Genomic DNA, 11,587 nt, shown 5'->3' with positions numbered 1-11,587 from the left:
TGAACTCACTAGATACTAAAGTAGATTGCTTTCTTCCTCCACCTCTGCCCTCTCTCATAAACATCTATCCATCTCTCTATAACTATATTCAGACTTGTAATTACATTCACATTGGAAGTCTTCTGAAACATTTTTGGGAAAGTTTATGTTTGTGCAACATAGCTGTGATTAAATTTTAATGCAATTATTTATTCATATACTATAAAGATGGTCTTGTTTATTTTCTCCGAGTGCCCAGAACTTTTAAAGTCAATCCTCCCTGCTCCTGGACGTGTTGCTGGTGTGGCTGCTGTGCCACATGTTCGCCAGTAGGTGGCAGACAGGAGAGAGGCTGTGTTTATGCTCAGTGTTCTGAACTGTGAACATCTGAATGATTCGTAGCCTAACAATCCCTGAAAAAAAGTCCACCGAGATGACCGTCAGTCTGGCACCTTGCAGGCCTTGGGGGGAGGGGGCGGGGGGGGGCGCCAAACCATGCCAGAGATGTCCCCTGCTTGGTACCATATTACATGTCACCACTCAGAGACCCCAGGCACCACGATGAGGAGTAAGGTGGAGAAACAGAAGGTTGAAGGTACAATGAAGAGAGGCAGAACTGTGGCGAGGAACAGCCTGATGCAGGTAGCCAGTGATGCCATCTGGGACCGTAGTGGGGTTCTGACTTGTGCTGCCACTGGGGGGCCACATCTAGTCCCTGGCCCCGCAGCAGCACCAAAAGCCAGGTGGAAAACCCTGGTCTAGGTTGCCTCGTAGGGACCTGTTAATGTCTGAAGGTTGTGCAGAACTGGCCCCACTCCTCATCAGGGCATCATGGGAAATCTGGCCCTGGGAATTCTAGAGCAGGAGAGCTGACCCTACCCCTAGTTAGCTGCAGAACTCGGCGTTTGGGTTAGGGTGATGGTTAGGGGACTGTAGACCCATACATTGGGGGAGTTGGAGGTGAACCAGCCCCTGATGATATGAGTGTGTAAGAAATGGCAGTCCCACTCATGTCCTTTGTGGTGGCATGGACAAGAAAGAGAAATCCTCCTCTCCCTCCCTCCTTACCATCTCTGATGGGGGAGAGCAGGCCCTGGGGTCATAAGAGCAGGAGGGCTATCCTGTCCCTCACCAGTTGCAGCACTTGGGAGAGCAGGCCCTTTACCTTGCCTGGGCAGCACAGTAGAGCTGGCCTTAGGATTGGGGGGAGGGAGGGGCAGGGATTGCAGGTGTGTCGGCCCCAAGGGCTTGAGTACAGGAGAGCTGGCCCTATCTCTTGTCTGCTGGACGGTGGCAAGGACAAGGGAGAGATGCCCTTCTTCTCCTTTGTCCTTCCCCATCTATGGCAGGCAGGAGGGCTGTCTTGAGTCTTGAGAGTGGGAGAACTGGCCCTGTCCCTCACCTGCTGCAACACTCCGGAGAACAGGACCTGCACCTCACCTAGGCTGCAGGGTAGGGTTCCAGTGCCCCAGCTTTCAGCACACTACTCTACACAGTCCTTGTGCGCTACGTTGCAGGTAACCCCTCACATTCCTGTTCAGACTGGCAGCCCTTTCTGTCTTTGATCGTGATGGTAACTCCAGAGTTCTGATCCAGTCCAGCAGTTGAGTATCACTATTGGTTCCTGTGGCTCTGTGGAATTTATTGCTAGCCTTCTTCTTCCGTTTCTACAGCTGCCCGACAGTTCTAAGGATGTGGGAGCACCTGTTTCCCTGCTCTGGCCTTTAATAGTTTGATAGTTGTTTGCCCCTTTAGTGTACTTTTGAGAGGAAGGAAATATTAGTACATGTATTTTCAGTCAGGTTCCTTTGATTGGCGTTTACTTAAAAAACAGCACAACAAGCCTGGCGTGGTGGCACACGCCTTTAATCCCAGCACTCGGGAGGCAGAGGCAGGCGGATTTCTGAGTTAGAAGCCAGCCTGGTCTACAAAGTGAGTCCCAGGACAGCCAGGGCTATACAGAGAAACCCTGTCTCGAGAAACCAAAATAAATAAACAAACAAATAAAAAATAAATACAGCACAACAAAGATTGCTGGGCTGGAGAGATGGCTCAGTGGGTAAGAGCACTGGCCGCTCTTCCGGAGGACCTGCAGTTCGATTCCCAGCACCCACTTCTGGCAGCTCACAACTACATAATTTAATCCTGTTCTGAGGAACCTGATGTCCTTTTCTGGGCTCTGTATACATGCTGGCAAAACAGCCACACACATAAAATAAATAATAAAAATTTAAGACACTCAAATCACATATTAATAAAGATGGTTATATTGAGTTACAAGATAAATCACATAAAAATAAACTCAGTAAAAATTTTATTATTCACTGAAAACTAGAATCTTTACATAGTAGAAAGTATTTTAAATGATTAAACTGTTAACTACTTAATTCAATATTAAGGCAAGTATTTAGTTACCTACTGAACCTTAAAATTAATTTAAAAAAAAAAAACCAGCTAAAGTTTATGTCAATCAAAGCAAATTTAAGCCTCATTAAACCCAAGGAACTTCTGCTTGCGAAGGAAATGCAGCACCTGATGAACACTGCTTCCCCATCTCCGCTTCAGAGTGAATCCTCACATTTCCCCCAGTCCCGGAGTCAGGTGGTAATACTATGGCCTGTTTGGTTTTACAGAAATCGCTGTACTCTGGGCTCAGGCTATGAAGTATGCTGCTTCCTGGTGACTCTGGGCAGCAGCTGTAAGCTGGCATCCTCAAGTCGGCCTCACAACCACCACGAGGCAAACAGCTCCTACTTCATGGCCCACTGTGCTGCAGAGTGGGGGCCTTGATAGCTTGGGTCTACAAAGCATTCTTCATGTACAATTTTTTTTTCTATTTATGATTGATTTATGAAAGGAACTCCTCCCTGATTGTCCACAAAGAAGCTCACGAATCTTCCTTCATCTTTCCCAGGAAGTCATCAAAGTCCCACAAAGACAGTCTTTAAAGTTTAAGTTCCCCTGACATTATCTGATTATAAATCTCTTCGGTCATTGGGACATAAGATTTTTTCAAGTTATCCATAAAGTAAAGCGGGTCAGAAATCTTCAGCGGATCAAATCCTTCTTCCACCAGTTGTAGCTTCTTTAGCTTGAATGTCCCTGTAGTTTCCATTTTGTCCTAGAAAATAATCACAGATATGACCAGAAAATAATCACAGATATGACCAGAAAATAATCACAGATATGACTGGAACAAGTTATTAGTATTCATAGCAGCTACTATGTATGAGCAAAATGTTTAACAACATAGGCCATGTCTCCTTATCGTGTTTTATATCTAATTAATGTTTTTATATTTAGTATTAATTTGACATTAGAATTAAAAGCCATTTATTTGTCTGTAAACCTTATTGAAATGTTAACTTATCACATGAATAATAATTATTACTGTGACCAACAAATTAGGCCTGTTTGAAATACATATCCTATCTCATGGCAATACCAAAATGATATTATGAATATATTATACTGCAATAGGAGTTAAAGTTACAAAGGACAAAATTTATGATACGAGTTTTCTCAGGAGGTTCTGGTAATTGGTGTCTCTAGAACAGAACAAAAGGGCAGGTTTGGGTTAATTTCAGCAATATTGAGTATTATCACATTTAATAATTTTTGTAATGAGTAAAGCTACCTTGAAAGAAATGTGTCTTAAATTTTTCACAGAGCAGTTGCTTTATTCAAGTGCTCAGAAGTTTTAGTTCTTCATTTTCAAGATTATTTATTACTGTAATTCATTTGTTCTAAACTTTTTTGAGTTATAGTATTATTACTGTGTAACCCTGCCTAGCCTCGAACTCACTATGTAGACCAGGCTGGCCTCAAACTCAAAGAGATCCACCTTCTGTCTCTGCACCTTGAATCCTAGGATTAAAGCTGTGTAGTATAAGTTCTGCTACTTAAATATTTTGAGACCTGAGAATGTTAGGCTTTTCTTTATTTGTACCAAATGAATAATAATCATTACCTGCAATGGCCAATGCTCTGTTTGGAAAATTAATGATATTAAAGTGTTTCCTAAATGTGTATAATGCTGACCCAGTCTTTTAGAATAGTCCAATGTCAAGATATTCTGCTTCTGAGAGTGAATTGTACGTGATGCTGGGATTAAAGGTTTAAAATATTATCTTTTAAATCTGCATTCTGTTCCATGAAGATATATTTCTCATGGGATAAGGCAAGAAAGGACAGGGACGGTAGGCTTGGCTACAAAAGGACCAGGCAGATGGGTGTGGTGTGTAGCTATTGGTTTCTTCCCTCCCTTGGAAACTTGCATAACACCTTCTGGTACCATAAAAGCAATCCCCAGGAAGGAGGCTTTCTGCTCAGGTACTCTGGCTCCTGTGTCTACAATGTATGATCTCTGAAGGAGTAAAGACCTAGATACAATCTCTGAGAGGTAACCAACGGCAACAGTAACAGCCTACAGGGTTTTAAGACTTTTGGGTTTCCTGGGCAGCAACTGGTAAGGTGTCCATGAACTACAACAAGCAGCAGCATGGCACAGTCACCCTAACAGTGCAATAAGGACACTCAATTTTCAGTGGCAACCAAAGGCTTGATAATTGGATTTAAGAACTTCTCAAAAAGAGGAAAGCTATGCCTTGTACTAGAAGTGTATCTAACTACCCAGAGCTAGTGAGGTCATGAATATGTACATGTATATATCAATTGCCACCTTATTAAACCAGCATAGAATTCCTAACTGCATTCTAAATATTTAGTTATACCCACAGATATGTGTAGCTCTTACCCCTCAACAAAAAGCCATCTTCTGCAAAAGATGAAGACCATCACAGCTACAATTGATCATAATGTCGAAGCAGTGATCATGTGGTACCCAGCTTCACCTGACCCATCTACAACACAACTCCTAATGCTCAGGGAACATTTTCAAAAGAGGGGGTTGTAGTGATAGGTTTAGTAAAGCCTTTTTGTCTGGCTTTAAGTGAAATATTTGAGCAAAGTTTTTGCTATGCCTGGATTAATCAGTAGAGTCTGAGAAATGGTTCTGAGACTGTTTGAAGGTTGAAGAAATGTCTCTCTAGAGAACCTTCACTTGGTGCTCCGTGAGAGGTACAGCTGTACAAACCTTGGTCCTAAGACACTCTGGCAAACCTGGAGTTCTTACTTGTGACTGTGAATAGCCATGGTCAAAAGGGACTAAGATTTGTACAGGTTGTTTGCTCTCATGGGCAACAAGGGCAAGATAACTTTGGTAGCTGGAGCCTTTCCCAGCCCAAATTAACCTTGTATAATGATTTAATAAAGTAATGGGAGCGAGCTAGTTGGGTGTCAGTCTTTTCCTAGAGGCAGAACCCCTGGAAATTAAAGTTTAGCATCTTGGTGAGCTTCTCTCTCTACTGCAGACCAACATCAATCAATAAAAGATGATACGAACCAGAGGAACAGGTGTCGGTCTGTTATGAGATTAGATCTCCTAGAAATGTCAGGGAAGTTCTACTTATGAATTCTCAACAACATGGCTGCCTAAAGAAGACCTGAACAGGGATGATATCGACAGATATGCTCACACAGAAGGAGGAAATCTCATGGGGTCCCAACCCTAGACTGAAAACTATAGGCAACTAAGGAATGCTGAGGATGGGATGGAAATAGATTTTCCCAAGAAGGAGTCCCCTAATTGGTTAATCAACACCAAATTGCTCAGCCCTGAAATAATGTGCATATAGATAATATTATATTAACTGAGCAGGTTGTAGTTACATATTTAGGAATATATTATATGCAATACATGTATTTTTATTTATGTATTTAGGAATATATATATATATATATATATATAGAGAGAGAGAGAGAGAGAGAGAGAGAGAGAAAGAGAGAGTGCCCTTCATCAAGCTCCCCTCATATGCAGCTTCAGAGTGCCCAAGAGCACCAAGTCTCTGTTTCTCTGATTTTAATTCTTAAAACTATTTAAGATAAATAAATGGATGTATTTAAAGGAGAGAAGGGTGTTGTGCTGCTGACCCACCTCTTGGTTCTGGCTCCTACCTTTGACAAGAAATTGTGAGGTTGTAAAATTACCTGAATTCTTAAAAACAGCGGGCAGGCGTAAGCTGGCAGAGATGTCACCACTTGGCTGTACATTTTTTCTAAGTCTAAAGGCGTGTTTGGTTTTAGGATAACAGAAGTCATTCCTGCTTTTCCTTCATAACCTGGAAAAAAGTTGAAATAAAATCCATGTATCACTAGGTGAGTTTTCACAATCATTCCTGTCAGCACAGACTGTCACAGAAACATTCATTCTACATCCTCTTGCAGAGGTGACATGGGGCAGTAGCATAAATTGAGTCTGTGTCTTTCCCTCGCATATTATTTAATCACTAGAGTAACTGGACAGTAGGGATGAGCAGTCTGTCTTTGATGGTCTGCCCTACAGAAACGAAACAGGCTGGACCGAAGACAGTAAGTTATATATAAAATTTTCATCCTACCAACACAAAAACTAAGAAAGAAAACTTAAGGAGAGCTAACTGTAGCCCAGCAAAAATGTATATTTTAATCATTAATGAAAAAAAAACACAGGGAATATTTGAAGCTAGCAGAAGTAGAAATTGATATTTTCTTTTTATTAATTAAAATTAAGTCCACATTGCTTACTGCCCACCATGTGAGCTGCAGACCTCAGAGGGCTGGACCATTTCTCCAGTCCTCAATCTGTGGTCTCCTTCCTCTGCTGCTAACTAGACACTCCAATCCCTAGCCTCCTGTCCCCCCCACAGCATTAGCGGGGGAAGCACTGTCATTTGCATAAAATGACACACTTCAGGTACAAATGGTATTATTAAACATTTAATTATTGATTGATTTAATTATTGAGTGGAATGAGCCAGTACATATCATAACAGGAAAAGCGAGACAATTGGAAAGATCAGCTTCAAGTATTTTCCAAATGCACAAAACATTAAAACTCATTCGTACCTTTTTTTTCTAACGTGTCCTTAAAGTTTGTTAGCTTATTCAAGGGTATTGCTTCTCAAGGTGAGATGAAAATATTTTAAAATATTAATTTTAGGATGCAAAATTTTAAATGTTGATTCAGAAAGTGATAAAAACCTAAAGAGGATATGCATGGACATTCTCTTCCACAATTCTTAAAGTCGATCGCAGCCACGTACCTGGCACACGCACACCGTACACGTTTGCTTCCTGGATGAAGTCCAACCTCCCAAGCACATCAGCGACCTCTGTGGTTGCAACATTTTCTCCTTTCCACCTAAATGACAGACCCTTAAGAGCTCATGCATGTGAAGAGCCAAATGACAGATGATCCCTAAGAACACATGTATTTGAAGAGCCAGGTTCTGCTTTCAGTTTAGCGACTGGCATTTGGCTCTGTGAAGCACCTAGTAGCCCAAACCAACTAGTTTCCAGGCAAAAGCCACGTGTGCAGAAGCTTTTCGTTCAGAGTTCAATAAACTCAGCAGCTGGGGTTTGGTTAAAACAACTTAAGAGTTTTATGGGTATAAATTGTTCACTGAAAGAGAGCGGTGAAACAAAATGGTGAGGAATATATCTGTACAAAATCACTACTGTGTGCAATAATAAAAATTAAGTTTAAGGCTTTATCCTTGGAGGTAGGAACTAAGGAAATACTATAGTTACATCAGCATTGTAACCCACCTTACTTTCTAGGCATGAATGCCTCCACTTCTGCTATTTTAATGAGGACAATTTTATATGATGAGAACTTGGGCATACTTCTTACATATTCCCTATTTGTCTATTCACGAAAGCCCTTGCTAAATACTTACTCTATGCTCCTGACTATTTTATAGCCGTTGAATAACAAAATAAAATAAAGTTTTATGATAGGCTAAGACAAGCTTGAGAAATTAGAAAATAAAACGTTAAAACAAATTAGTAATTCTTTTCATCACATCAAAAGTCATCTCAGGACTGGCGAGACATGTTGGTGAGTGGCAAGGCACCTGCCACTGAATCAGAGTTTAACCCCTGAAACAGACATAGTTAGAACCAACTCCCAAAAGTCACATGCATGGTGTGGCATTTCCAGCCTTCCCCATAGAGAAATAAGAAATAAGGAAGAAAGAAAAAAAAGTGATTCGTTTATACAACAGAATTCTAATCAGCTATTAAAAACAAGGACATCATAAAATTTCAGGCAAATGTATGGGACTAGAAAATATCATCCTGAGTGAGGTAAGCCAGCCACAAAAGGTCATGCATGGCATGTACTCAGAAGTGATATGAGCCATAAAGTACAGGAAACCCATGCTACATACCCAATGAAGCCTAATAACAAGGTGGGCACAAGGGAGGATGATGCTTACATCTCACTCAGAAGGAGAAATAAAGTTGTTTTTGAACAGGGAGAGAACTGGGTAGTAGAGGAGATGGGAAGAGTAAGTAGGGGATCAGTCATAGGGAGAACTGAGGAGAGAGGGCCAGGAGAGTGGCCAGAAATTGGCAGAGATGAGGCGGGCATCTCTAGGAGGCGGGCATCTCTAGGATGTATCAGAGACCTGGGCTTGGGCAGGCTTTAGGGTGTTTATGACGATGACTCGAGCTGAGACTCCTAGCAGTGGGGAATATGGAGCATGACATGGCCACTCTCTGAAGCCAAGTAGGAAAGATAATTTCCCCAGAGGAAAGATAAGGATACCAATACACCCACAAAACCTTCAACCCAAAATTTGTCCTGCCAACAAGAAGCGCAGGGACAAGAAGCAGACTGAAAGAATGTCGAACCAATGACTGACCCAACTTGAGATCGATCCCATGGGCAAGAACCAATCCCTAGCGCTATTAATGGTGCTCTGTTATGCTTACAAGAACCTATCATGACAGTACTCTGAGAGGCTCCACCCAGAAGTTGACTGAAACAGACGTGGAGACCCACACACAGCCAAACCTTAGACAGAGCTCAGGAAATGTTGTGGCAGAGTTAGGGAAAGGATTGAGGAACCCAGAGGGGATGGGGATTCACAGGAAGACCAACAGAGTCAACTATCCTGGACCCTTGGGGGCTCACAGAGACTGAAATACCAACCAGAGAGCAGACAAGGGCTGGATCAACTCACCCACCCCACCAAACACACACATATGTAGCAGATAATCAGCTTGGTATTTGTGTGGATCCCCCCAACAACTAAAACACGGTTTTACTATGACTCTGTTGCCTGCCTATGGATCCTGGTCCCCTAACTGGGCCGTGTTGTCTAGCCTCGGTGGGAAAGGAGGTGCCTAGTCCTGCAGTGACTTGAGATGCCAGGGTGGGGTGGTGCTGATGGGGGACCTCAGCCTTCTCAGAGGAGAAGAGGAGGGGAGCTTGTGGGGTTGGGCTGTGTAAAGGGGGGGCTGGGAGGAGGAGGACTGTGATCTTGATACAAAGTGAATAAATAAATAAATACATACATAAATACATAAATACACAAATGAGGAAAAAAGAAAAACAATAACTGCAAAAAATAAAAAAAAATATTTCAAATACCAAAAAAAAAATAAATAAATAAAAAAATGACTTTAGACCCTATGGCTCCTCTGTATTTACCTAGTTCTAGCTTCACATGCTGCTCCTACTTTTGAACCTAAAAGTAAAGTTACTGATTGGGTATAATCTAGTTCATTTTTTAAAAGAACAACTATGGAGTTTGACATCAGAACTAAACTTGTAGTACATCTAGAAACAGATGGTGAGCCCATCTTTGTGCGGGAATCAATCATCTTGGAGCTGGACCCTGAGTATCCTCCCACTTTCCACAGAGGAGGGATTCACAGGCACAGGGCCTGCTGGGCATCCTGTGGTGCCATTCCTACCTGAAAGTGTCTCCAAGACGGTCCCAAAAATAAACGAAGTTCTCCTGATCTTGGAACATTAGGTCTCCAGTATTGAAGTACACGTCTCCCTTCCTAAACACATCAAAGAGCAGCTTGCTTTTCGTGTGCGTGTCCGAGCCAGCATAGCCGAAGAAAGGATTCTTCTTATTCACACGAGAAATGAGGAGACCAGGTTCTCCTGCAAGAGAAAAGGCCATTTTAGGATCACAAGAGTAATCAGTGCAGACACCACACGCACACCCAAGTCATAGCCGAGAAACCCAACCATTGTAACTTCATATTTTCCTTTATATTTGTTTCCATTCCACTCAATGGCATTTCTTCTTGGTGCCTGCATATAGCATATCTTTTCACAAACAACTTATCAAAAACAAAAGGCAAAAGAATCACACGAGAAGGAAATGTGAATTTAATTTCTCTTTTACTCTAGGTTGACCGACAAAGGGTAATGTCTCTTGGAACTGTACAAATTTTAACTCGGGTATTATTGAGAGCAAATAACACAATAATTTTAATAAGCTGGTAATAGCACTACCTATTAGCTTCCACACTTGCTCTGCCATTATAATTGTACTTATTTTGATGATCATTTGTTTGAAACTGGTGTTGCAATTCTAATTTTATTAAGAAGTAATGACCAGAAGGGTGAAGTCAGTAGTCTAAATCAGAAGAAGAAATAGATTCGGCACTCAACATGAAGCCTTTGAAGCAAAGAGTCCATGAAGTAGGCTGATCCAGTTAATGGCTCATTCTGTAAATCTTTGACAGGGGAGGGGAGAGCATTAGAAAGGGTTCCCTCCTCATGACACTTATTCATGTCATGACACTCACCCTTAGACATTTATCTGAAATCATTGTTCCAGTCAAGTCTACTTAGCGGAGGTTGGGCTTAGCCAACTGGTTTCACTTAAGGAAAAGGAAAGCAGAGATCACAGCTGCAGCCTTAAAGGTCCATGTTTGCCTCATTCTGGATTTGTTGCAGCGATGGATGAAGCAGTCACAGGGCTCTTAGCAAGGGCTGCTCCTCAGCCATTGGACAGTCCCTTCTGTCCCCTTATCTCCCTCTGGATAATAGCACACGTTCTACTTCTGTGGAGCCCCACTGCTTCTTTCTCTTGTCATTTCCATCCTCACTGGCCCCACCACCTCCGGCATCCTCTGCAGTTACACTGCAGATGTCACCTTAGAGTCCCTGTCCTTAGAGTCTTGAACATACATCCTCTCATTCTCAGCAAAAACCTCTAAGAAAGGGCTCGATGACAGTTCCATCTTACCAATGCAGAAAGGGAGGCAGACCAATGTCACACTGCTGTCACACAGAGAAGTTGGAGTACACATTTCAGAATGAGGTCCACATGCCCCCAAAGCCTCCCATATTCTGTGAAGCTTGTCAGGCTGCATTTAATAATGCAGAATTTTGAAAGACTCTTTTTTTTTCCCTCAAAATTATACTGTTTGTTTCTACTTCTCAGGGTGTAGGTACTAGCTTTTCCTCTGACAAATTATTGTAAATACTTTATAGGTCACGGGGTTTTCGTGTCTTTCCTGATGAGGCATAGTTGACACAATGAAGGGACAATGCTATAACACAAAACAAAGTGCAAGAGCCCATCGAGAGGACTCTAAAGTAAGCGCAGTCAGCATTTTTAGAATTGCTGAAATCCCAGGATTTAAGTTCCAGTTTCAGGGCTTACAAGGGTTCTAAACAACACTCTAAGAAAGACTTCAAGTTCTCCAAATCCTCCAAAGGTTTACTTTTTTCCTATTTTTATTAAGTGACTTA

The 11,587-nt window shown here is 42.0% G+C and overlaps 1 protein-coding gene and 1 non-coding gene across 2 annotated transcripts in view; one reads left to right on the top strand and one right to left on the bottom strand.

Annotated features, from left to right (window-relative positions):
* Positions 1 to 258: 258 nt before the first annotated feature.
* LOC115029903 (small nucleolar RNA SNORA17) lies at positions 259 to 390 on the top strand. The gene has a single exon (XR_003835480.1). It is a non-coding gene; the product is annotated as a small nucleolar RNA SNORA17 (small nucleolar RNA).
* Positions 391 to 2,449: 2,059 nt separating this feature from the next.
* Slc27a6 (solute carrier family 27 member 6) overlaps positions 2,450 to 11,587 on the bottom strand; it is a 59,593-nt gene continuing 50,455 nt past the window's right edge. Inside the window, exons 7-10 of the mRNA XM_021150779.3 lie at positions 9,784 to 9,982; positions 7,122 to 7,219; positions 6,028 to 6,158; positions 2,450 to 3,100 (exon numbers count right to left, since the gene is read on the bottom strand). Of these exons, the coding sequence (XP_021006438.1) occupies positions 2,924 to 3,100; positions 6,028 to 6,158; positions 7,122 to 7,219; positions 9,784 to 9,982 (605 nt within the window). The 3' untranslated portion in view covers positions 2,450 to 2,923. The remainder of the gene's footprint in view (positions 3,101 to 6,027; positions 6,159 to 7,121; positions 7,220 to 9,783; positions 9,983 to 11,587) is intronic.

Source organism: Mus caroli, unplaced genomic scaffold (assembly GCF_978045245.1).
Source record: "Mus caroli unplaced genomic scaffold, Mus_caroli_1 scaffold_19, whole genome shotgun sequence".
Taxonomy (NCBI): Eukaryota; Metazoa; Chordata; class Mammalia; order Rodentia; family Muridae; genus Mus; species Mus caroli.
The sequence above is the reverse complement of the archived record's forward strand: the minus strand, read 5'-3'. Positions and strand labels throughout refer to the sequence as shown.